The sequence below is a fragment of the Narcine bancroftii genome, chromosome 4 (assembly GCF_036971445.1).
Source record: "Narcine bancroftii isolate sNarBan1 chromosome 4, sNarBan1.hap1, whole genome shotgun sequence".
In the NCBI taxonomy this organism is placed as follows: Eukaryota; Metazoa; Chordata; class Chondrichthyes; order Torpediniformes; family Narcinidae; genus Narcine; species Narcine bancroftii.
The window spans coordinates 254,908,744-254,935,334 of NC_091472.1; the positions used below are offsets into that span (position 1 = coordinate 254,908,744).

At 45.1% G+C, this 26,591-nt stretch overlaps 1 protein-coding gene and 1 long non-coding RNA gene across 6 annotated transcripts in view; one reads left to right on the forward strand and one right to left on the reverse strand.

The window, feature by feature from the left end:
- adcy5 (adenylate cyclase 5) overlaps window positions 1-26,591 on the forward strand; it is a 390,458-nt gene that overhangs the window by 233,546 nt on the left and 130,321 nt on the right. For all 4 annotated transcript variants that reach the window (XM_069934774.1, XM_069934775.1, XM_069934776.1 and 1 more), the window contains exons 4-6: window positions 16,522-16,633; window positions 16,809-16,936; window positions 24,211-24,369. In XM_069934774.1, coding sequence (XP_069790875.1) covers window positions 16,522-16,633; window positions 16,809-16,936; window positions 24,211-24,369 — 399 coding nt within the window. The remainder of the gene's footprint in view (window positions 1-16,521; window positions 16,634-16,808; window positions 16,937-24,210; window positions 24,370-26,591) is intronic.
- On the reverse strand, window positions 103-24,651 carry LOC138761881 (uncharacterized). 2 transcript variants are annotated; one of them, XR_011356561.1, is made up of 3 exons: window positions 24,459-24,651; window positions 1,890-1,978; window positions 103-270 (listed from the first exon to the last, which is right to left on the reverse strand). It is a non-coding gene; the product is annotated as an uncharacterized lncRNA (long non-coding RNA). The 2 variants fall into 2 exon arrangements; XR_011356562.1 differs by having other exon boundaries at window positions 1,890-2,027.

Below are 26,591 nucleotides of genomic sequence, written 5' to 3' on the forward strand. Positions count from 1 at the left end.
GGTATCCAGCACCCACGGGGATTGGTAGGTGCTGGATTAGTGAGTTTTCTGGTTGTTTGGGACTGTGTTGCATGAATGGAGAACTAATGACAAGGCTAGCCAATTTTAAACTTCCATTTTTTTTAATTTTCTGCAATTTTTTTTGCCGGTTGTTTCAATTCCAGATAACAGGGATTTTACAGGATAACATTGCTGAAAACTTGAGAGCTGAGAATATTGGCGAGCAGGAGTAGAAAAATGCTGGAAACACCTCAGCTGGTCAGGCAGCATCTATGGGGAGAGAAAGAGTTATGGAAATGTCTAGGATCCTTCATTAGAACAGAGAAAGAGAAAATAAAACACATGAGTTTTCAATAGCAGAGAAGGAGGGTTGGGAAGAACAAAGGAAACATTTCTCATTAGGTGAGAACAGACATCGTGACTTTTCCTCTTTCCATACATGCTAGCTGATGACTAAGTGTACCCAGCATTTTCTGTTTTTGATTTCAATTTCCATCATCATATTGGTGAACAGTTGGATCTTGCACCGGAGACAAGAATGCAGTTGTATCTCAGTACTCAAAAGTGCTGGAGAAACTCAGTAAATCACATAGCATTCCTTATGCAGCAAAGATACACAGGCCACAGTCAAGAAGTGGATATGGGTGGGAGGAAGGGATGGTAGCTCACTGAATGGAGAGGCAAAGGGATAGGGAGTGAGACAGGAGAAGAGCCAAACGGAAAATATTAGGTGGTGTTCCTCCACTTTGTGGGTGGTATCAGTTTGGCAGTGCACAAGGCCAATGTAGTTGTATCTGCAGGCCTCAGTATTGGGACCACCTCTGCCTTTGATCTATGTTAATAACCTGAATTCCAGTACTGTAACAAAACTGGGAACTGCTTTAATGTGCAAAGCAGTGAAGGTGATGCCAATAGGCTTCAGGAGGGCATGTTCAGTGAAATCAAGCAGGAAAGGGCAAATTGGTGCAACTTGCTGGGAAAATGAGAGACTTTAATAAGATCGTCCCTGGCTTACGATGGTCTGACTTATGATTTTTCAAAGTTTGAATCCATACAGTACTTTGAATTTTGGCTTGGCTAGGCTATGATGTTCAGTGTCTCCCGACAGTGTTGTATCCCACTGCCCTGCTCTCTCCCCACAGCCCTGTGTCAGTTCCTACACTGATCCCATTGCCCTGCTGTCTCCCCACTGCCCCGTGTCGGTCCCCACACTAATCCAACTCTCTCCCCACAGCCCCATGTCAGTCGCCAAACTGATCCCACTGCCCTGCTGTCTCCCCACAGCCCCGTGTCAGTTCCCACATTGATCCCACTCTCTCCCCACAGCCCGTGTTGGTCCCGACACTGATCCACTGCCCTGCTCTCTCCCAGAGTCCCATGTCAAACCCCAAACTGATCCCACTCCCCTACTCTCTCACCACAACCCGTGTCAGTCCCTACACTGATCCGTGTGCCCCGTTCTCTCCCCACAGCTCCATTGTCAGTCCCCAAACTGCTCCCACTGTCCTGCCCTCTCCCCACACCACTGTGTCAGTCCCAACATTGATCCCATTGCCTTTTTATGACTTACAATGGAAGTGCCAGAATGTAACCCCATTGTAAGTTGAGTGCTACCTGTAATAATTAGAAATTCTATCTGTCTGCAGACACAAGAATTATCAGGTTTCTATGGGATGTAAGTATGTGCTCTGACAATAAATTTAAACTTTGAATAACATGGTACAATTTTCCAGGAATGGGAATTGGAGACCAAATGTAGCAGGGCAGAGGAGGTGCTTGAGGCAGGCACTATGCAACATTAAAAGAAATCAATTGACGGATGCATGATTAGGATGGGTTTTAAAGGATATGGGCCAAATGCAAGCAGCTGGGAGTAGTGTGGGAGTTACCTTTTGGTCAGCAAGGGCAAGTTGGGCTGATGGCCTGTTTCCACACTCTATAACAAGCCAATGTGGCAAAATGTTGCAGGGCCGGAAACCTGAAATAAAGCAGAAAATGCTGGAAACACTCGGCAGATCAGGTAGCATCTATGGAGAGAGAAAAAAAGATTCAATATTTCGATCAAAATGTTAACTGTTTTTTTTTTCTCTCTCTCCAGTTGATGAGCATTTGCGGCATTTTCTATTTTAAAAATAATATCATCAACTCCCAGGCTGTAGAGTACAGATCAAGGGGTTTGTATTAAATCTCGTGTCAATCACTGTTCAATATCAGTTACTACCTCCATTATATTAAGGCCTTACAGATGGTTCAGAAGAAGAGAAGTGAGTTGAATTGGTTGTTGTCTTGTGTGTCAGGAGGTAGCCAAAAGCTTCGTTTTGCATGCTATCCAGGAGAGTCAACCCATGCAGCAGGTAGTGACAAATAAACTAATAAAACAGTGTAAGGCATAGCATCACACAATAAGTCAAATACTGTAGTGCAGCGTATAGAGAAAAGTGCAAAAATATAGAAAAGTTTTAAAAAAAACATAGTGCAGGGCATAGAGAAAATGCAGTTAAAAGCAGTACAAAAACATTATCTTTTTCCTGTGGGAGTTCTATTTTAGTGTTTGGTAACAGTCGGGTAGGATATATCCTTGAACTTGGAGGTTTGTGTTTTTCAAATACATGTATCTCCTGCCCGACAGAAGGAGAGAGAAGAGAGTGTGACCAGCGTGGTGTGTTGGTCTGTTGGCATGGGGTACAGACAGAGTCGATGGAGGGTATGTGAGATGGCCTGCGGAATCTTGTGGTTTTGGTCAGAGCTGTTCCCGTCCTGAGCTGTGATGCATCCGGTCAAAATATCAAAATGCATGCTGGTTATATTTGACCAGAATGGCTGTAGATTATGTGGAGAGACCAGAGAATCGAGGTAGTTTTCCTGAGAGCAGAGAAGCATTGTAGATAGAGCAAAGGTGGGGTTGTCAGCCAGCATCTTTATTTTCCAGGGCAACAATAGCAGACACCAGAAGACATCTGTACAAGGTGAAGGGAGGAAAATTTAGGAAGATGTCAGGGATAAATGTTTTTACAGAGAGTAGTGCATGCATTGCCTGGGGTGATGGTAGAGGCTGGTATAATAGGGACATTTATAAATCTCTTGGACAGGCACATGAATGCAAGAAAAATAGTGGGTAATGGGTGTGAGGAAGGGAAGGTTGAGATTATTGAGTAGGTTTATAAAGGTCGGCATGACACTGTGGGTCAAAGGGCCTGTACTGTGCTGTGACATTCTATGTTATACTGTATGTGCAATACCCAAAAGTAGTGGGGAAACTCAGAAGGTCATGCAGCTCTTCTGTGTATAGGGATGCTTCGTGGCCTGCTGAATTTCTCCAGCATTTTAATGGACTGCATTTGATTACAGCATCTGCAGATTTTCTTATTTAACTCCATTGAAGGATATGGTTGCCATGGAAAGGATAGATTCAGTATATTGCTTCTTGAAGAGGTGGGAGAGCAGGCAATCATCCTGTGAAGTTAAGAAGAATGATCTTACTGAAGCATACAAGATTCAGAAATGCTTCTTTAAACCTGCAACAAGATATTCACTCACTTCACTATGTGATACTAGACAACAGTCATCTAGTATGAAACACAGAAGTCTGCTGATGGTGAGATTGTAATAAAAACGCTGAAATAGTGGAGGAACTCAGCCAGTCTCACCGTGTCCACAGAAGGAAATGATATATAACCAACATTTCTGTCCTGAGACCTTCGTCAAGATGTGAGCAAAAAGCAGACAGGCATAGAAACCTCTCCCACTTCCACTGACAGCTCCTTCCATATACCCACCATCCTCTGTGTGAAAAAGTACCCCTCAGGTCCCCTTTTATACCTTCTCCCTTCACCTTAAATCTTCTCCCTTTCTTGGGGAAAAAACCATGGCTATTTTCTCTTCACGCCTTTCCCAGGTTCACCCATCCCCCTCTGGTCCCTGTCCAAACTTTCCCAACCTCTCCTCCTATCTCCTTTATCCACATAGGATTTCAACTCAAAACATGGACAACTCCTTCCGCCACCCCTCCCCACCCCCACTGCCCCTGACTGATGCTGCTCGGCCCACTGAGTTCCTCCAGCACATTGGTTTTGACTCCAGATTTTGGTGTTGCGGTATCTTGTGTCTGAAACATACTTGAGCCAGTCCCGTGGTTTGCAGAATACAAGATACAAGATCTGTTTTAGCATCATGTAATAATACAAAAAATGTAATATACGTGAAATTCGATTTTGCCTGCCATAAGAAAAATAAAAGAGTCACCATTAGCATTGTAATAAGGGAAAGAGGAGCAAGAGAAAGTCCCTTCAGAGACACTGAGTGACCTTGGATTCCTGCAGCCTCTGTTGTCTCAGACCACTGTTTGATCCATTGGCAACCCGAGCTCCAGATCCAGATCTAATATGATCATGAAGTCCTCAGAGCTCGAAGTCCCTCGGGAGTCCTTATGCTCTCAGCACCCTCTTGATTCCTGGTTCCGAGACCTAGTTGCCGTGGGCCAGTCACCGACAGCCTGCAACCTGTGTGGGTCTTTCAGCTGCTGACTCCCTCGCTGGTCTGCTGCCGTGGTCAGCTCCCTGTAGGGTTGTCTCCCAGGATTCTTCTTCTCTGTGGGGGTGGGGAGGGTTTCTGGTGCCATGCCAAGGTCCGTTGCTCCCCCCTCCAGGTCTGCTGCTGCCGAACACAGACACTGCCATCCTGGGCACAGACCTCTGTGGTTTCAGGATGTTAAAAAAAACACCATCAGCTCCTCTAATCTGCTGATTAAAGCATCGCGAGCAGGCAGTAGAACCTTGCAGAGCAGTGATGCGTCTCCGCTCCCCGCACTCCTGGGTCCACACCAGCAGATCCACCAACACTGCCATTTCTTTGGATGTGGACAAGGGAATGGAACATATTGGGAGGTAGGCGTAGGTGGGGGTGGGGAAACACAGAGAATTGGAATCAAGAGTCACAGTGCCCTACTGATTTGTTGAGAGTGGTCACTATATTACAAGCACCCCGGTTTGATTAGCAACTCCCAAGAACTTGGAGCTCTCTGCAAAGCACAGCCTGCACACCTGCTGTGTGTGCGCCCAATAACACAGTTGAACTGAAAGTACTAATCAATGTGCTTAGAAACAGCTCAGAGATATTTTACATTCACTGGGCTGTAGTTGAAACAAATTCATTTAAATCAGGGCAGTCCAGAAGCAACATCGCAATTTAGGTAATGAGTATTTTTGTGGCTCTCTGCCTGTTTTAGAAAAGAAGGAAAGCATTTAAATACTATCTAACAAGCCATCACAAAGCACCTTGCTGCTATTAAAAAGTAGAGTCCCACTGTTTCAGAGTTGGAATTGCAACAGCCATAGAACCCTTACAGCCCATCTCATCCATGCTGAATTATTATTCTGCTGAGTCCTATCAATCTGCACCTGGTCCGTAGCCCTCCATACCCCTCCCATTCATGTACCTGTCCAAATTCTTCTTAAATGTTAAAATTGAGCCCGCATTCACCACTTCAGCTGGCAGCTTGTTCTACAATCCCAACATTCTCTGTGTTCACATTTGTGTATTGCACTCGACCCTAGACTCTGTAGATGTTTTTTGTTTGATTGAGTACGTCTGGTAATTCAGAGAATCTTTTAGCATAACACTGGAGTGGCAACTGATAGGTTGGCGTAGGGGGGTCAGGAGTGGAACTCGAACCCATAGCCAGCCTTTGGACGCAGGAATAAAGGGACATGCTGCACAAAGAGATCACCATGTCTGCTTCCAATCATTTTAAATGAGCAAAGCATTTGAATAATGAGCAGCCTATGTAAACAGCTGAAGTAGTTTTGTAATTTGTGGTTTTAAAGGAGTTTGCACAAAAGCTCTGGGGGTTCATGATCAAAGCAAGGTCAAAGTGATGATTGAAAATTTCTACCAGTTGTTTTTTAGAGATTCAGGAGTGAGATGGGTTTCAACAGTGGATGATGATCATGGGACAGTGGAGCACAGGGAACAGGCCAACATTCCTCACGGTCATGGGCACACATTTTGCTCACTTTTGCCCGCCTGAAGGCATGCAAAGTGCCAATGCAATAAGAGAAAGAGAACCAAAAGAGAGTCTCTTCAGAGTCACTGAGTGTCTGTGGATTTGAATCCTGCACTCCTAAGACCTCTGCAGCTGCTCCATCTCCTGTCTATTCCATCGGTGACCCCGAGCTCCCAGTTCCTAACCACCGATACGATGAAGAAGTTGTTAGCACCCGAGGCCCTTTCGGGAATCCTGCTTGTCATTGGCACCCTCATGGATCCCGGTCTCGATACTTGGACCCAGTGAGTCGGGCTGGTGTGAGTACTTCAGCCATCGGGCCCCTTGCTGCTCCGCTGCTGGGGTCTTCTCTGTAGGGTTGTCTCCCAGCCTTCTCCCCCCCCCCCACCCCCCCCATCCAGGTTCCTATCCAGATTTTTTTTTTATGTGACAATTGAGCCCACTTTCACCACTTCAGCTGACAGCTCGTTCTATACTCACACCACTCTCTGTGTGAAGAAATTCCCCCTAATGTTTTCCCTAATGGAAGACTTCATCCTGGGAGCAGATACAACAGAGACTGCAGAATTGAGAGAAATGAATAGAATCCTTACAGGATACAGGGTGGGAGAGAGCAATCGAGGTAAGTGTGGGAGTTAGTGTATATATATATAAAATATCTATAGATAGTTTGTCTCCCGAGATGAAGTTTGGCATAAATGTAAGAGGCAATACCTCAACCAGAAGACTTCTCTGCACTAGAGGGTCTTAAACCTTCCTGCTTGAACCTGCAGAATGGGAATTGAAGCAACAAGTTCCAAGTCCAGAGGAAGAGTGCTAACCATTGAAGCAGAGCTGGTGTAGCTTCTCATTAAAGCTTTTCCCCAAGATGATTAATCTGTATACACCTCTTGGCAGCCACACAGCACAAGGCAGCCAGGTTCTTTTGAGACTGGTGTCAGCACAAGGAACAGGTCCACGAGACATCAGGGTGTGAGGCGTTGATTTGTTCACCCACAGATATTTAAGCAGGTTGGAAACAGCTACAATGTCCCTTGTTTAAAACCTGTAACTTAGTCTGGACCAGAGATTTTTCCTTATGGTCTCACTTCCCTGTTGTGACTTTAATCCATTCCAACATCTAAGGGTTGAAGATCTGCTCCCATTGGGAAGACGATGTGGAACAAATGTAAGTGCGCATTCAGCGCCATGCTCTGGAGGTTCACAAGGACGATTCCATAAAAAAAAGGTCTATCAGAGGAGGAGAGTTTGACAGATCTTGGGCTGTACGCATTGGAATTTAGGAGAACAAGAGGGGAGTTCATTGAAACAATTTGAATGTTGAAAGGCATGGTCAGAATAGATGTAGAAGGATTGTTTCCCATGGTGGGAACATCCAGAACAAGAGGGCACAACTTCAGGAATGAAGAGCATCCAATTAGAACAGAGTGCGAAAGAATTTCTTTAGCCAAAGGGTGGTAATTCTGTGGAATTTGTAGCCTCAGGCCAGCTTATAGGGTGTATTTAAAGGTAGTATCTCACTGGCGGAACATGGTTTGTGTTCTCACCAAAGCGATGTCTCCATCAGTCGTGGCGACTAATGCTGTCCGCGACTGGAAAGACGTCTCCGCGACCTCTCCGCGGAGTTGCCGTGACCTCTCCTCAGTCTCCTTGGTCTCCAGCAGGTCGCAGCGACGTCGCAGAGATGTCTCCCCAGTCGCGGACAACATTAGTTGCCGCGACTGATGGAGATGTCACGGAGACCTGCTGGAGACTGCAAAAAATTCTCCAGCAAAATCGAACATGTTCGATTTTCCGGTGACTCCCCGGAGACCTGGCTAGTCTCCAGGAGACATCGCGGAGACTCGAGTCACCAGCAGGTCTCCATCTAGTCTCCAGGCCAGTGAGATAGGCCCTTAAGGCAGAGATTGATAGATTTTTGATTATCCTGCCCATCAAAGTTTATGGGGAGAAGGCTGGACAGTGGGGCTGAGAGGAAGACTGGATCAGCTCATAATTATATGGCAAGGCAGACTCAATGGGCTGAATAATGTATTTCTGCTCCTGTGAATTATAGTCTTAATATCATTCCCAAAACTCTTGAGTTCCCTCTTCATCCCTGCTAATGGTCACATATAACATAAATCATCATAGTCTTTTCCCCAGAGTAGGAGAGTCTAAAACTAGAGATATAAGGTGAGAGGAGAAAGATGTAAAAGGGGAGCTGAGGAGTTTTTCATGGAAAGGGTGATGGGGGAAAGGAAAGGGCTGCCAGACGAAGCGTTAGATCTGGGTACAATTGTAGCATCAGTGGGAGAAAAAGAATGGTTGACATTTTGCGCTGAAACCCTTCATCGAGACTTTCCCTTTATTATTTAGAAACATTGACTGTTTTCTGCCACCAATGCTGCTTGACCCAGCTGGGTTACTCCAGCAGATTGTGTTCAGCTTCAGCTTCAGATTCCAGCATCCACGGTTCTCTCATGTCTCTCAAATATCTCTTTATCACATCGCAGCTGAGCTGAAGGCCTGTCTGCACTCTTAGGTGGAGGTTGTGCTTGGCTGATACTTGTTGATGTTATATTTCATCTTATCTTTTTATTGTCTCTTTTAATTTAATTCAGTTGGTTTACCATTATAGTATTTCTTTATGTTCTGGCAGCACAGTTAGTGTAGTGTATTACAGCACCAGTGACCAAGTTTGTTCTCTGTAAAGAATTTATATGTACTCTTGACTGCGAAGGTTTCCTCTGTTCTCCCCGTGACCTCGTGGGTTTCCTCCGGGTGCTCCAGTTTCCTCCCACCCTCCAGAAATGTATGGGGGTTAATTGGTCACATGGATATAATTGGGCGTCATGGGCCAATTTAAAATTTTTGAAAAATATATACCAATTCAGCTGCAAGTAAGAATTTCGGGCAATATACAATGTGTACGAGAATAAATTCATGACTGTTGTTCGATATGTTGATCCATGACTAGTTGTGGGAGCTGTTGGCAGCTCCTGCAGTACCCCTGTAAAGTGCTTTAAAGCTTCCTGAGACAGAGGGTTTTGTAAAATGCATGTCTTCACTTTCTATGCTCAAGTGATCCATTCTGGCTGGCTATACTGACTGACGTTAATTGCATAGTTGGACTTTATTTTCTTCAACAAGCTCATTGAAAAATGCAGTGAGAGATCTATTGAATAGAACAACTTGTTCTCTATGGACATTCAGCTGAACCGATTGCAGCTTTATAGTTGTGGTACGTGAGATTGATGAAAGTACTTTCTAGAAACTCTTGGTCGAGGTTCTCATCGTTCGAACTTGGTTGTGCCAAAATAGTTTGTACAATGTTAAAAAGAAAACTCCTTTCAAAGTGAACATGAATTAGCAGAATTACCCTATATGAGGGAGTAATAGTCGATACCATATAAAAGTCCACCCCAAACACATACTCTCACCTTGGCCCCAGCTGCCCTCCCATCCAAGCTCCCGACACCTCAACCGCATACTCTCGCCTAGGTTCCGGCTGCCCTCCCATCCAAGCTCCTGATGTCCTGATCGCAGACTCCCCTTGAGATACTGGCTACCTGACTTCATCTGAGCTGCTGCTGCCCCAGGCAACGCAGGTACTCACTGCGGTCAAAAGTAGTATGCGTGTAATAGTCAACCCCCTAAATTTTACCCTAAAATTTAGTCCACAAAATTCAACTATTATATGCCAATCGATGTATGTTCATTTGGATAGAAAACAAACAAAGGTGCAGGAATCTGAAACAAAATAGAACAGCTGGAAGAAATCAGTCAGACAAGCAGCATCTGTAGAAAGAGAAATGTTCCCTTAGTCTGGATCGACTCATGGAGCACGGAAGCAGGTCATTCAGCCCAGCAAGTGGTTGCCTAGTTTGGACAACATGTCTTACGAAGCAAGGTTGACAGAGATAGGCCTTTTATCTTGGAATGACGAAGGATGAAAGCTGACTTAATAAAGGTATATTAGATTATGAGGTGCTTAGATAGGGTGGATAGCCATCACCTTTTTCTCTGGGCAGAAATAGCAAATACCAGAGGACATTGGTTTAAGGTAAGTGAGGGAAAATTTAGGAAGGATGTCAAAGGTAGGTTGTTACGCAGAGAGTGGTGGGTACCTGGAATGCATTGCCAAGGGTGGTAGTGGAGGCTGGTACTGTAGGGACATACTAAAGACTCTCAGATTGGCGCATGGTTCTAAGAATAATAGAGGGTTATGAGAGTGAGGTTGGGAAAGATTAGATTGTTGTGGAGTAGGTTTACATTGGTCAGCACAGCATCATGGGCTGAAAGGTCTGTTTTGTGTTGGAATGACCATGTCAACCATCATCCACCTATTTACATTCATCCCACCTTTTTCTCCCTACATACCCAGTGAAACACTAGGGGCAATTTACAGCTGGCAATTAATCTACCTTTCCTGTGTGGGAACAGCCAGAGGAGTTTTATGAGGATGGAAAAACTCCACAGACAGTGCGCAAAAATAACCCGGTTCACTAGGGCTGTGAGATTCTCCTGAAGGGAAGCTTTGTTTATTTGTCTTGTTAATCAGTCAAATTATCAAGGTATTGGAATAGCTCATGGACCTAATGCTTGAGGTATCCTCCTCAACAGAAAGCTCAAAGATTGTTTAAAGTGAGCATAAAGGCCCCAAGGCTTTGGCTTGATAAAAGCCATCAAACACTTGTCATAAGAATCAGAATTCAGATTCAGAATTTATTATCATGAACAAGTCAAGAAATTTGTTGATTTTCTGCAACAAATATTGCGATAAGATTACATTTAAAAATAAAAAAAAGTGCAAAAATAAGAGAAGGTGAGTTAGTGTCTGTGGTTCATTGTCCATTCAGAAATCTGATGGCAAAGGGGAAGAAGCTGTCCCTGTGTCACTGGGTGTTTGTCTTTAGGCTCCTGTGCCTCCTTCCTGATGGAAGCAGGGTGAAGAGGGATGACCTGGGTGGTGAGAGCCTTTGAGGATGGAGGCTGCTTTCTTAAGACATCACCACTTGTAGATGTCCTCGATGGAGTTGAAACTGTTGCCTGTGGTGGTGCTGGCCGAGTTCATTACTCACCACAGATTATTCTTGTCCTGTGCATTGGTACCTCCATACCAGACAGTGATGCATTCAGTTAGAATGCTCTCCATGGTATACCTGTGGAGATTTTCAAGAGTCTTCGGTGACAAACCAAATTTCAAATTCCTCACCAAGTATAGCCGCTGGCAAGCCTTCTTCGTGACTGCATTGACATGGAGGACACAGGACAGATGTTCAGAGATGTTGCCACCCAGAAACATGAAGTTCTTAACTGACACTTCAATAAGGACTGATTTCCCTTTCCTGAAGTCCACATTCACCTCCTGGTTTTGCAGACATTGAATGGAAGATTGTTGTGGCACCACTCAACAAACTGATCTCTCTCTTTGTCTTGATTCTGCTGAAGACTGTAGTATCATTGGCAAATTTATAGATTGCATTTGAATTGTGCCTGGCCACATAGTCATGGGTGAAGAGCAGTGGTTCTCAACCTTTATCTTTCCACTCACGTACCACTTTAAGTATTCCCTATGCCATAGGTGTTCTGCGATTAGTAATGGATTGCTTAAGGTGGTATGTGGGTGGAAAGAAAAAGTTTGAAAATCACTGTTTTAATCGTACCTCATTGACTCGTTATGTGCACGGATTCATAACTCCAAAGGAAATGGGCCAATGACAATTTTTCTTAAGCAAAATATTTCATTACCAATTGGGTCTAGAGCAGTGGTTCTCAACCTTCCATTCCCACTCACATACCACCTTAAGCCATCCCTTACTAATCACAGAGCTCCTATGGCATAGGGAGTACTTAAAGCAGTATGTGAGTGCAAGGAAAAAGGATGAGAACCACTGGTGTAGAGTGAATTGAGCAGTGAGCTAATCACTCTTCTTTGAGGTCTGCCTGTGTTGATAATCAGTGAGGAGCAAATGTTGTTTCCAATTTGTACTGACTGTTGTGGTCTTCTGGTGAGGAAGTCATGGATCCAGTTGCAGAGGGGAATGCAGAGGCCCAGGGTTTGGATCTTGTTGAACAGCACTGAGGGTATAATGGCAAGTAACGTGAATATCCTCAGAGATGGGATTGCAGGATGGTTCCTACCAAGATTCCCACCATCACTCCTTGCCACTCTCAAGTTCTATGACCATGTTCTCACCCAGACTCACTTCCAAAGCCACATATCCTTCCAGGCTACTTGCTCTGCGCCATCTGGTGCAACAGCTCCAGTTCCAGGCCTCCTAGTTTGACCCCCACTAAGATTTCTCCATCTGTAGGATGCATTTCCCTGTGAGCATTTCCTTGCAGTGAAATCCTTTTAATCAGTCATGGAGCAAACTATCAGCTGCTGGAAGCAATCATTGGACAGAAATGATCAGTCAACATTTCGGATATGGATCCTTTATCAAGACCATTCGTCTCCACAGATGCTGTCTGCCCCACTGAGTTCCTCCAGCATCTCAATGTTTACTCAAGATTACAGGGCGGCAAAACGTACTGGGGGTGTAGTTTAACAGGGCGGCTCCGAATCATGGATCCTCTACCAGCACCACCTACGGCTCCTAGAACGCTTCCACCAGCGTTGTCTCCGCTCCATCCTCAACATCCATTGGAGCGCTTTCATCCCTAACGTCGAAGTACTCGAGATGGCAGAGGTCGACAGCATCGAGTCCACGCTGCTGAAGATCCAGCTGCGCTGGATGGGTCACGTCTCCAGAATGGAGGACCATCGTCTTCCCAAGATCGTGTTATATGGCGAGCTCTCCACTGGCCACCGTGACAGAGGTGCACCAAAGAAAAGGTACAAGGACTGCCTAAAGAAATCTCTTGGTGCCTGCCACATTGACCACCGCCAGTGGGCTGATATCGCCTCAAACCGTGCATCTTGGCGCCTCACAGTTCGGCGGGCAGCAACTTCCTTTGAAGAAGACCGCAGAGCCCACCTCGCTGACAAAAGACAAAGGAGGAAAAACCCAACACCCAACCCCAACCCACCAATTTTCCCCTGCAACCGTGTCTGCCTGTCCCGCATCAGACTGGTCAGCCACAAACGAGCCTGCAGCTGACGTGGACTTTTTACCCCCTCCATAAATCTTCGTCCGCGAAGCCAAGCCAAAGAAGAAGAATAGACAGCATGCTGTATGACTAATTTTTAAAAAAATTTGAAATGTAACATTTACGAAGTTGAAGAGGTGAATTTGAATGTAAAGGGAACCGTATACAATTAATGGCAGGACTCTTAATATTACTGATGGGTATCGGGGGGCTTAAGTCAACAGTTCCCTGAAGGTGGTCCAGCCAGTGGATAGGGTATGGCATGCTTTCTCATTGGTGGAGCATTGAGCATTAGAGTAAAGTCTTGTTGCAGCTGTATCAAACTTTAATTAGGCTGCACTTGGAGTATTGTGTGCAATCTGGTCACCCCACTGCAGGAAGGATGTGGAGGCTTTGGACAGGATGCTGCTTGGATTAGAGATTATGAGCTATAAGGATGTTTTCTCTGGCGCAGAGGACAGTTAGAGTCTTTTATTCCCAGGATAAAAATACTGGAGGACAAGTGCTTAGGTAAGGTGGGGGAGAGTTTAAAAGAGGTGTGTTGGGCAAGTGTTTTACACAGAGTATGGCTGTAGGCAATAGTGGTGGGAGCTGATAATGAATCAGAAGCTTTCAGATAGAGGCATGAAAATTCAGGTATTTGAGGGAGTAAAACACAAAACTTTGCAGACCTCCATCATTGAGGTAATGCAGGTATTAGAGGGAGACAGATCATGTGGAAGCAGAAGAGATATAGTTTTAATTTGGCATCTTGTTCAGCACAGACATCATGAACAGGAGAACCTGTTCATTTGCAGCAAGGTTATTGAGCCCTGATAGATGTTGGTCTTGGAGCCTTTATGGTTCTGGATCAGTCGGGCAAAAAGTTGTGGGTTCAAAGCCCACCTTTTCTCCAAAATTGACCTTATTAATACTCTTAGGGGTTTCCAACTCTAGAATGCTGAACTCTCTAGAAATTAAAGCTTCTGTGCATTTTCCACCACGACTGTTAAGGTAGGAACGGGGCAGCACGGTTGGCTTACTGGTTAACGCAACACTGTTACAGCACCAGAGATGGTGACTGGGGTTCGAATCCTGCTCTGTCTATGTCTGCGTGGGTTTTCCCCAGGGGCTCCGGTTCCTCCCACTGTTAGAAACATATTGGGGATTGTAGGTTAATTGGGTGGCACAGGCTCATAAGCCGCTTAAACCCTACTATTGTATCTGCGTCCACCATTACATCTGGCAGTTTGTTCCAGGAATCTACCATACTGCAGTTGCAGTGGTTTCAGAGGCTGGACATTATAGGTGGGTATAGGTTGAGGTGGGAGTAGGTCGTGCCCCGTTCCCGTCCCCTTTGCCCTCGTGGGCGCCCTCTCTTACCTTCAGTGGAAAGGTGACTCAGCCTCCAGCACCTGGTGAGAGAGAAGCAGGCAGCAACTGGCTCAATGCAGGAGCAATAGCTATCTTCCTTACTGATGATTCCCCCATCCAGCTGGAATCGCTTTGTGAACCCCTGGCTCTGGCTGAGCGATTATGTATAAGGGAGACATTGCTCCTGCATTGAGCCGTCACCACTTTTTTCTCGTTGTGAGCAAGTGTGTCGCTCAGGTGAACTCTGGACTCGAAAGCACGGCACTGCCATGTTTGGAGTTAGATGGGGGCAGGGGCGAGGGACGGCCAGAGGCAGGAGGGAGAGGGACAGCTGGGGGCAGAAGGGTGAGGGACACCCAGAGGCCAGGGGCGATGGACAGTTGGAGTTAGGAATCCATTTTTGCGGAGTGCCTGCAGTCAATTTAGACTGCAGCTGCTCTGTAAAAATGAGTTGGGGTCCTGGTGGAAAAATTATGGGATGGAATTTACTTAATAAATTCCGTCTCAACATTTTTACACTGCCAGTAGAGCAGAAGATATGCAAAAATGTTCTGCTTCTCAGCAGCTGTGTAAAAGTGCGTAAAGAAAGTCATTAGGAAAGAAAAGGTGAATTATGCAAGGAAGTTGGCAAATAACTTACAAAAGGCTACTGAGATTTTTTAAATATATGAAGAGTGAAAGAGTCACGGGTAGATATAGGACCGATTGAAAATGATGCTGGAGAAATTATAATGAGTAACAAATAAAAGAATATTTTGCGTCAATCTTCACTGAGGAAGACAATAGCAATATACCTAATAGTCAGCGGTCTCAGGGAATAGAATTAAGTTCATGAATGCCAGAAGGGGCACTTTGCATATGTGTGAATTGAGGGAACAGTCAGTTCTTAAGTACGAGTTGTCTGTAAGTCGGACTTTTGTAACATGGGGACTGCCTGTAGTTGCCACGTGACTTCCGTCCCCTAATACTCAATGCTCCAACCAATGGAGATAAGCAAACCGTATGCTATTCGAACACTAAACCAGTGGTGCATCATACTTGTGAGGGAGGAGGCTGGTCTGACAATCTGCAACACCTCAAAGGATCTGTTACATGAATGATATATTTTGATTTAGTTTAAGATCAAGTTTATTCATCATCTGATTGCACAAGTGCAATCTGACGAGAGCATTCTCCAGTCCTCGGTGCAAAAACTCGCAGACACACAACCAGATATAACACGCATACAGACAAGCAGAACAAATCTACATATATAAAAATAAATGGTGTTTCATAAATAGTAGAGTCTCAGAGGGTTAACATGAGCAGTTCGTTACTCGTTCAACAATCTCATTGCCTGGAGGAAGATGCAATATTAACAAATTTACAAAGTGATATTGCTCCATTTGAGAATTGAGAAGGTACGGGACAATTTTTTTACGCAGAGTTTATGCAGGAACAGGCTGCCGAGAGTAAGATTCAATGGTAGCATTTATTGGGAAAACATGAAAATCTGTAGACACTGTAGTGGAAGTAAAAACACACAATGCTGGAGAACCTCAGCAGGTGAAACAGTGTCCTTTATATATAGCAAAAGTAAAAATATATAATCGACATTTTGGGACTTGAGCCTTTCATCAAGGCATTTAATAAACCCATGGATGTGAAGAGAATGGACGGATATCAATCATATGTAACAGCTGAGTTTTGGTTAGATTTGGACATCATGGTTGGCACAGACATGTGGGACAAGTAGCTTGTCCATGTGCTGAACTATTCAATGTTCATTCCAACAGCGGCAACAGAGGAACCATCTCAGTGGATATGACATTCTTTAAAAGCCAACATTTGCAATGGGACTGATAATTAGTTATTTGAAGGGTTAAAATTACCTAGTCCAGGTCTATTATTGGAAGTTTTCACACATAGAACACTCACTAGGCCGTTAATAAAATCCTTTGAGATGCCTCTGTGAACACTTCCCTCCCCCAGTCCCCCCGCCCCACCCCCACACAATTTCCACTTTCCCTCTGACCACAATCGGGATCTGGAGGTTTGTGAAATTTGATGACGACTGAGTACCTTCCTTCACCCCTCTCTATCTGTTGCAGCATCCTCTTTGCAGACATCGAAGGCTTCACGAGCCTAGCTTCGCAGTGTATGGCTCAGGAGTTGGTCATGACCCTCAATGAGCTCTTCGCCAGATTCGACAAGCTTGCAGCAGTAAGTGATCACTGACTGAACAGTCATGCTCCTTTCCAGCAGTTGCCTGACTGTCATTAGTCGTCGAGCCTTAAAAGGAAAGCTATTCTACAGCATCAACATTTCTTGTCTGAACTTGAATTTCACTGGCATATTTTATTGGCCTTCGGACTCTCATTCATTTTTTCCTTTCCAGGAGAACCATTGCCTGCGAATCAAGATCCTGGGTGATTGCTACTATTGTGTGTCAGGCCTACCTGAGGCTCGGGCAGACCACGCTCACTGCTGTGTTGAGATGGGGGTGGATATGATTGAGGCCATCTCGTAAGTATCATCACACTTGCTCACCCTTACATGCCGGATTTCACCACAAGGAGATCTGTCACTTCCTGGGCTCTTTTGTAGCTGATTCTGTGACCACCCAAGAGACAGAATAAATGGGTCAGGTCAATGTTCTTCTGAATGTTTTGGGCCGAAGGGTCTGGTTCTGATCCTAATAATCCAGTGACCTCTTTTATATTCAAATAATTTGATTTGATGGAAGTCTCCCTGCGATGCTATTCCTGTTCACCCACTCAGCAGCCTCCTGAGGTGGTAGAAGGAAGTTTGAGGCACTTCCCAAAACCTGAGCTGTTAATGGAGATATCATTGCCTCATAACAGCCCACACTGACCCCTCTCTCATACCAGCCCACACTGACACCTCCCTTGTCCCATCCCCACACTGACCCCTCTCTCATACCAACCCACACTGACACCTCCCTTGTCCCATCCCCACACTGACCCCTCTCTCATACCAACCCACACTGACACCTCCCATGTCCCATCCCTACACTGACCCCTCTCTCATACCAACCCACACTGACACCTCCCATGTCCCATCCCTACACTGACCCCTCTCTCATACCAGCCCACCCTGACCTCTCCCCGTCCTCATATTGACCCCTCTTTGTCCCATCCCTAAAGACCCCTCCCCAGCCCCATCCCCACACTGACCACTCCCCGTCCCCAAACTGACCCCTCGCTTATCCCCACACTGACATCTCCCATCATGTTCCCACAATGATCCCTACCCTCCACACACTGACAGCTACCCTGTCCCCACTCTCACCCCTCCCCCCTTTTGTCCCCCACACTGACTCCTTGCTCACCCCCACACTGACCCTGCCTTTGTACAAAGAGTTTCCTTATCTACAGTGAAACTCACCTTTTGAAGAAGATATCTCATAATTACAGACAATTTGCTCATTAATTTGGCTGGCATTTAAATTTGAACTTGGCCCAACAGGGCCAAGCAAAAACTCTGACAATAACTTCCCAATGTCGTGATCCCACTGCACCTCCTTCATGTGAACTATGGCTCATTCCTGTGGCTGATGGATCGTGTGGCTGATGTCAAGCACACTGCAGCCTTTCTTCTGAATCACAGTCCTTGTTACTGGGGCCTGACTTGTAAAGACAGAGTGGACATGCCAGGATTTTTCTATCCCTACAGCATAAGTAACTGATCATATACAAATATATATAATCACAGGCCATAAATGAAGCAATGGTTCACAGCTATTTCCCCAGGTTAGGAATGGTGTAAACTAGACCAGAATTAGTCATCTTGGTTTGTATATTAGGGTCAACTTACTAGACCTATCAATCAATACAGAGGAACATTAAAATGGCCAAGAAGATCACTGGGCTCTCCCTTTTCTCTAATGACAACATTCACTGGGACCGTTGCTTAAATAGCACTCAAAGAATTATCGAGGATCCCTACCATCCAGTATCTTTGACCCACTACCATCAGGAAGAAGGTAAAGGAGCATCAGATTTAAAAAAAAAATTTAAACATAGAGCACAGTAATAGGCCATTTTGGCCCACAAGTCTGTGCTGCCCAATTTGCATCAAAATCAGGACTGCCAGGCTGGGAAATAGCTTCTTCCCACAGGCTGTGAGATTAAATTTAAATTTTTAAATTCAATTTTAAATTAAATTAAATTTAGACATACAGCAGAGTAACAGGGCCTTTTGGCCACGAACCTATACTGTGTACGTTTTTTGATCGGTGGGAGTGGACCAGAGCACCCAGAGGAAACCCACATAGACATAGGGAGAATGTACAAACTCCTTGTAGACAGTGCCAGATTTGCAGTCTGGTCGTTGACACTGTAACAGCATTGTGCTACGCAAACCGCGATGAACAGTACCCTGTAACCTTGGGTCTCTGATAAATTTATTGAGTAAATTATTTCGTTTCTGTTATATTTTTATGTACGGTATATATGTGATTATTATGTGCTAAAATGTGTGTGCACTGTGGTCTGGAGAAATTTTATTTCATCTGGTTGTACAGATTTTATTTAATTTGGACATATAGCACGGTAACAGGACATTTCAACCCATGAGTCCTTGCTGCCCAATTTATACCCTATTAACCTACACCCCCAGCACGTTTTGACGGTGGGAGGAAATCGGAGCCCTCGGAGAAAACCCTCACAGACACGAGGAGAACATACAAACTCCTTATAGACAGTGCAGAATTCCAACCCTGTCCGGTCCTGATTGCTGGCGCTGTAAAGACATTGTGCTAACTGCTACATCAACATGCCACCCATGATATTAGATAATAAACAAACTCTTGAACTAGAACGTGTGGATTTAAAGTGAGAAGGCAAACATTTGAAATGGACCTGAGGCATTTTTTCACAAAGTTGCTGGTGGGTGTGTAGAACGAGCTGCCTAAGGAAGCTGAGGGTGGGGGGTGGGGGGAAGAGTTGTGATATTTAAACAATTGAATAGGAAAGGTTTAGAGGGACATGGATCAAATGCAGGTAAATCGAACTAACAATTTGGCAACCTGGTTGGCATAGATTACTTGAGCCAAAGGGACTGTTTTAGTGCCATATTACTCTATCCCTCCATTGCTCCATAACTGACTCCTTTCCTCTCGCCCTCATCCAAGTCCTTGTTATTTAGAGTCTTGACTGTTTATGACCCACCCGGCACCAATGCTCTTAAGTCTAATCTCTGTAAACATTTGGTTATCTTTAATTAAAAAGGTATCAAATTGGTTGGGTCAAATTCTACTCTTTCAACAGTTTACTGACTCTGTGATGACAAGGAAGGGTGCAGGGCAGATTTTATCATCTGTGTGCTGGTAGTGGTCTTGTTTCCTCAATCTGGGCAGTCGCAGACTCTCAGAATCAAAGGTCAGGCATGTGGTGGCTTTTGGAATGAGACTCAGCTGGCGGCTTTGTCTCTGGTCTCTGACCCTAAGGTCATGGGTTCGAGTGGTCTCAGCTGTCTTTTCAGCATTCAGTGATGTGTTACACACTCCAACATCTGCAGTCATTTTGATTTTTGGTCTGGTCATACTACTCTCTGTGTCCTGGGTTCTGTTTACCTTCACTACTGATGTACAGTGACTCCTGGAATATAGTGGCCCCTTTTTAAAGTTATCATCCTCGTTCCTAAACCCCTCTTACGTTCACTCTCTAATCCTGTTCTCTGTCTCTGTAATCTTCTCCCAGCCTTACGTTCTTCTAATTCTGACCACCTAAGTATGCCCAAATTTCAGCACTTTACCAGTGCCAGCAATTTGAGAAATTGCAAAGCCAATTAGGGGTGTGATTTACCTTACCCAGCAGATGGTTAATCGTTGGAATTCTCTACCCAGGAGTGCTCTGAAGCCTCAGTCAATGAGCATACTCAAGATAAGGAAGGAGTTCAATATAAGTAAAAATCAAACCTGGAGAAACTCAGCAGGTCCAGCAATGTCCTGTACATAGCAGAGGTAAAAATACATAACCGACGTTTCAGCCTTGAGCCCTTCATCAAGGTATGGGGAAAATGTCCGCAGGCGTCCGAACAAAAGAGTGAGGGGAGGGATAGTCACAAAAGCATGAGGTGATTGGTTGAGAAGGGGAGGAGGGGACAGCAGTGATCAAAGGGAGGAGGAATGGCTAGGTGAAGGGAGGGAGGAAAATGGATAGGGGAAGGGAAGGAGGAAGAGGGGAGCAAGTTAACAGAAACCAGAAAAGTCAATGTTAATGCCATCTGGCTGGTGAATGCCCAGACGGAAAATCAGGTGTTGGTCCTCCAAGTTGTGGGTGGTCTTGGTGGGGATACTACATAAGGCCATAGACTGACATGTGAGTATGGAGTGTGACACAGAACTGAAATGGTTGGCTACTGGGAGGTCTCTGTCTCTGGTGTGGACAGAGTGAAGGTGCTTAGCGAAGTGATCTCCTAATCTGCACATTGTCTCTCCGATGTAGAGAAGGCCTCAAAGGGAGCCGCGGATGCAGTAAATCAGTCCTGTGCATACACAAGTGAAGTGTTGTTTCTTTGAAAGCTCTGTTTGAGGCCTCGGACTGTGTTGAGGGAGGAGGTTTGGCCGCAAGTGTGGCACCTCCTATGGCCACCTGGGAAGGTGCAGAAGGTGGGGAATGATGAGTGCACGAGTGAGTCAGGGAGGGAGCAGTCCTTACAGAGGGCAGAGAGGGGAAGATGTGTTTAGTGGCGGGATCCTGTTCTAAGTGCTGGAAGTTTCACTTTCACCAGACCGAAAATCAAAACGACTGCAGATCCTGGACTGCGTAATACATCACTGAGTGCTGGATGCACTGAAACATCAGCATTTGGAGTTCAATATATTTGGGAAGCCTGGGGTTTGTGCAAGCAATTTTGCTGAGTTAAAAGAATAGCCTGAATAGCACGAGGGAGTGAATTGCTTTCTCCTGCTCCTGTTTCTTATTTTCTTAAAATGCCGCTTAAAGCTTTCTATGAGAGGTAGAGGTGGGGTAAACTGTAACAACCTTTTCTCATATAAATTTTGTAAATCACTTGGAAGAAGTGGAGAGTTGGGTCAATACATTTGCAGGTGACACCAGGGTTGAAGGTGTTGTGCATAGTGTAGAAGATTGCCATAGCTTACACCACGATTGAGAGAGGATGCAGAGTTGGGCGGAAAAGTGGCAGATGGAGTTCAATCCAGATAAATGTGAAGCGATGCAGTTTGGAAGATCGAACTTGAAGGTGGAGTAGGTGGTCAATGGTGGGATTCTCAACAGTGTGGAGAAACAGAGGGATGTAGCATTCCAAGTTTGTAGATCCTTCAAGGTTGTCGTACAAGTTGAAAGGGCACTTAGTTAAGGATTGAGTTCAAGGGCTGTGAAGGAATGTTGCAGCTCTATAAAACTGGTTAGACCACACTTGGAGTATTGTGTTTAGTTCTGGACACCTCATTACAGGAAGGATGTAGATACCTGGATTGGAGAGCATATCTTTTGAGAAAAAGTTGGGCTTGTCGCTTTGTTGTGACAAAGGTTGAGAAGTGGTAGAGGTATATAAGGTTATTAGGAGCTTTATTAGGGTTGACAGCCAGCACCTTTCTCCTGGAACGATAATAGCAAATATCAAACGACATCTCTGTAAGGAAAATTTAAGGAAGCTGTCAATAGTACATTTGGTACGCAGAGAGTAATGGGTGCCTGGAATGCATTGCCAGGGTGATAGTGGAGGAATCGACTCTTAGATTGGCACATGGATGTAAAGTGTGAGGCAGGGAGAAATTAGATTGTTGTGGAGTGGGTTGAAATAGGTCGTGGGTTTAGAACATCCTGGGCTGAAGTGCCTGTACTGTGCTGTAATGCTCTATGAATGTCAGAAACAGATAAAACGGGAGGGCAAAAATTTACAATCAGGGGCCAGAGATTTAATAGGGATCTGAGCAGGTAGCAGTGGCAAGGGGCAACCTGCTGGAGGAACTCAGCAGGACGAGTGCATCAATGAGAGAAACAAAAAGGTTGAAATTTCAGGCCAGAATCTTCAAGACAGGTTCCATCAGAATTCCTTTTTTCCCTACTGATGCTGATATATACCTCCACCACTCCTCAACCTTTGTCATTTCAAAGAGAAGAGCTCTAGCTCTGTCAATCTTTCCTCATAAGACATGTTCTCCAATCCAGTGAACATCCTGGTGAATATTAAAAAAACTCTAGCCCACCTCCAGCATCTAGGTGATAAAATCTGCCCCACACCCTTCCTTGACAGAGTCCAGACAGTAAAAAACTATTGAAGCAGAGCAGAATTTGACCCAGAAAACCTGGGTTTTAATTTGAAGTGTTTGTGCGTTCACTTTCAGCTTTGGAATGTTTTCAGTTATGAGCCCTTGAGCTGTAACTTCTGTGCTTTAATTCCTAAAAGTCAGCTGCATGTTTATAGTGATGTGCAGGACAGTTTGTTTCATTTATAAAGCACCTTTCAAAGCCAGAGAATACGACAATAAATGGAATCCTCTCTGAAACCTGTTCTCTGTTACAATGTTGGTCCTGTTTATGAAGAACATAATCCCTCCACCAGCGAAGGAATGAAAGAAAAAAACAACCCACTTCAGTGTTTCTGGTCAAAGGATAAGGCAAGCTGGTGCAGTAGAACAGTACAGCACAGGAACATGATGTCCAAATCAAACTAAGATGCCACTGCTTGCAACTGATTGATATCCCTCCATCTTCTTCACACCTGATCAATATCCCTCCATCACATTTATGTGTCGGTCTATAAGCCTCTATTGTTACTACTGCATCTGCTTCCACCACTACCCGTGGGAGCCCGTCCAAGGCACCCACCAGTCTGTGTACAAAAACGTGTCCCGCACATCTCCCTCAAACCCTCCCACCACACCCTAAATGCAAGGCCTCTAGCACTTGATGTTTTTACCCTGGGGAAAATATTCAGACTGTTTACCTGATCATCTGCTACTGATTTGCAAGGGGGTGAAGAGGGGGAAAGGGGAGGAAAATGGACAGTTGGCGTTTTGAGTCAAAATCCCGTTCAGGGCTGAGAAAGGAGAGACGGTATTAAAGATGGGCAGAGAGGTCAGTAGGTGGCCGGTGAAATGAGGAAAGGCGAAGGATGACAGACAGATGCAGACGGGTGGGGTAGAGATGGGAGGCAACCATAGAACAGTGCAGAAACAGACCCTTTGGCTCTTCTAGTCTGTGCTGAACTATTATTCTGCCTAGACCAAATGACCTGCACCCAGACTAGAGCCCTCCATACTCCTCTAATCCATGTACCTATCTACATTTTTCTTAAATATTAAAATCAAGCCCGCATTCACCACTTCAGCTGGCAGCTCGTTCCACACTCTCACCACTCTCTGGGTCAAATTCCCCCTAATGTTCCCTTTAAACATTTCCCTTTCATCCTAGCCCATGTCCTCAGTGGATGAAGCCTGTTTGCATTTACCTTGTCTAAACCCCTCATAATTGTGTACACCTGTATCAAATCCCCTCTCGTTTTTCGAACTGCAGAGAATAAAGTCCTAACCTGTTTAACCTTTCCCTGTAACTGAGTTCCTCAAGTCCCAGCAACATCTTGTAAATCTCTTCTGCACACATATTGATATTTATCCTGTAGTTAGGTAACCAAAAATACACACAATGCACCAAATCTGGCTTCACCAATGTCATATGTAGCCACACATATGTAGTCAATGACGTAGCCACACCAGTAAAAGGAAAGGAGAGCTGATGTGTGGACAGAAGAATTTCTGTGTGGGAAACCTGCATGTGGTTTGAAATAACTTTTTCTTGTCCTCGCAGGCTGGTGCGGGAGGTGACGGGAGTGAATGTCAACATGCGTGTGGGGATTCACAGCGGCCGCGTGCATTGTGGGGTGCTGGGACTCCGCAAGTGGCAGTTCGACGTCTGGTCAAATGATGTCACCTTGGCCAATCACATGGAGGCAGGAGGCAAGGCTGGGTAAGGGTCACCTCTCAGTATGGCAGAACCAGGGCAAAAAAGTAGGACCATCAGCAATGACCATGTAACCCTCCCTGACCCCCACTCACTCCACACAGGCCAATGGCAGTGGTCATTTCTCATTTCCATACGATGTAAATTACAGATGTTCAGCAGTACATGTCCTGACCATTCCATGCTCTCCCTCCAGATGTGTTGCTTTCATTTAACCTTTCAGATCTCTCAAACTATGGATGGAATAGTACTAATCAGATGGCTCTGTTTTTTTCTCTCTCCCTCTCCCTCCCTCTCTCTCTCCTTTTTTACTCCCTCCCTGTCTTTCTCTCACTCTCTCCTCCCTCTCTTTCTCTCTCACTCCCTCTGACTCTCCCTTTCTCTCTTCCCCTCACTCCCTCCCTCTCTCTTTCTTTTATTCTCTCCCCTTTCCCTCTGCTCTCTTTCCCTCCTTCCCTCCCTCCTCTCAATTCTCGTTTTCCACTCTCTCTTTTCACATGCTGACACTACTCTCTTCTCATTCCATTCCCCCTCTTTTTCCCTTCCTCCTCCATAGATTCACCTCCCTTTTGAATGGCCAACCCCTTCCTTTGGGACAGTGACCTGTGACATCACAGACGCAGGAAACATCTTCCTTAACTTGTTTAAGAATTTTTTATGTTCCAATGAGATCATCTGTTATTCTTTGAAAGTTGGGAGAGACCAAACCTGCTTAATCTCCCAAAAAAAAGTACAAAAATAACGTCTGCATTGGAAGAAGGACAAACACTGAAGGATAGGGATCCCTGGTAATTGGTTAACAAAATTAATGATAATGTTTACGTGGGAAGTAGCTCATGTGTAAGAATGTAGTGGATCAGGGAGGCAGATAACTACAGCCCTGTCCGTGATGGTGACAGGGATGGCAGTAAAGGCACAACATTGGAGGAGGTAGTGTGGTACCTCCCTCTCACTGAAGAGACTTTCCTTCCTTTCCTTTTCCCTCCTTTTTAATTGCAAGGCAGCAGAAGAGTGTGGCGACTCCATGCCAGCCTTCGATCAGCACATAAAAGAAACCCTCTCACCGCATCCCGATACATGTGACAGGGATAAGTAAATGCATCCCTGCACACTTGCCACCCAGAATTCACTGCCCGAAAGAGCAGAGCAGCAAACTCAGAAGTGGCTTCAAAATACAATTGGAAAAATACTTGAAGGAAAAAACTTCGAGCCACGAAGGGGAAAGCAATGGAACAAGAAAGTCTGCAGATGCTGGGGTCAAGTGCAATACACAAACATGCTGGAGAAACTCAGCAAGTCACACAGCATCCACAGGAGGTAAAGGGTAACTAATATTTCAGGCCTGGGCAAAAACAGACAGGCGTCTGAATAAAAAGATGGTGAGAGGGGGGAGGAGGAGAGGAGGGAGGAAGGGGGGGGGCTGGGGAGGTGCACAGAATAACAGGGAAGAGGTCATATTGTAACTATGGGTGTTGGTAGGTTCATGGAAGATATCTGTAAAGGGCGGATCTCCCAAGAAGGAAACAGAAAGATCAGGAAAGGGGAGAGCATCGCCAAAGATGGCCTAACAATTTGAGGTCAGGGTGACAGTTAGCACAACCTGTTAGCTTGCGCTCCTCTCACAGCACTTCTTCTCTCCCCTCCTCGCTCCTTTCTCCCCCCATCTTTTTATTCAGGGGCCTGCCTTTCTTCACGAAGGTCCCAGGCCTGAAACGTTGGCTATCCTTTACTTCCTGTAGATGCTGCCTGACCTGCTGAGTTTTTTCAGCAGTAAAACATAAAAGTCTGCAGACATCGTAGTTGAAGTAAAAACACAAAGCTGGAGAAACTCAGCAGGTCAAACAGTGTCCTTTATGTAGCAAAGATAAAGATACAGAACCAAAACTTCAACCTTGAGCCCCTCATCAAGGCATGGAAAAATGTTGGCAGGCGTTCGGATGCCTGCTGACATTTTTCATACTTTGATGAAGGGCTCAAACCTGAAACATTGGTTATGATTCTTTATCTTTGCAACATAAAGTACACTGTTTATGTTTCTCCAGCACCTTAGTCTATTGTGAATGGTTCTGAATTATGTTTGCAGAATGAACTCAATGGATTGAATGTGATTTTTATCAGAGAGGAAATTTTATTCCCTTTTATATAAAAGGATTACAGGATTGCCTTGTAACAAGGCTCACCCAAGACACCTGGACAAGCACTTAGTTGCTGTTTTACCTTGAGTGCTT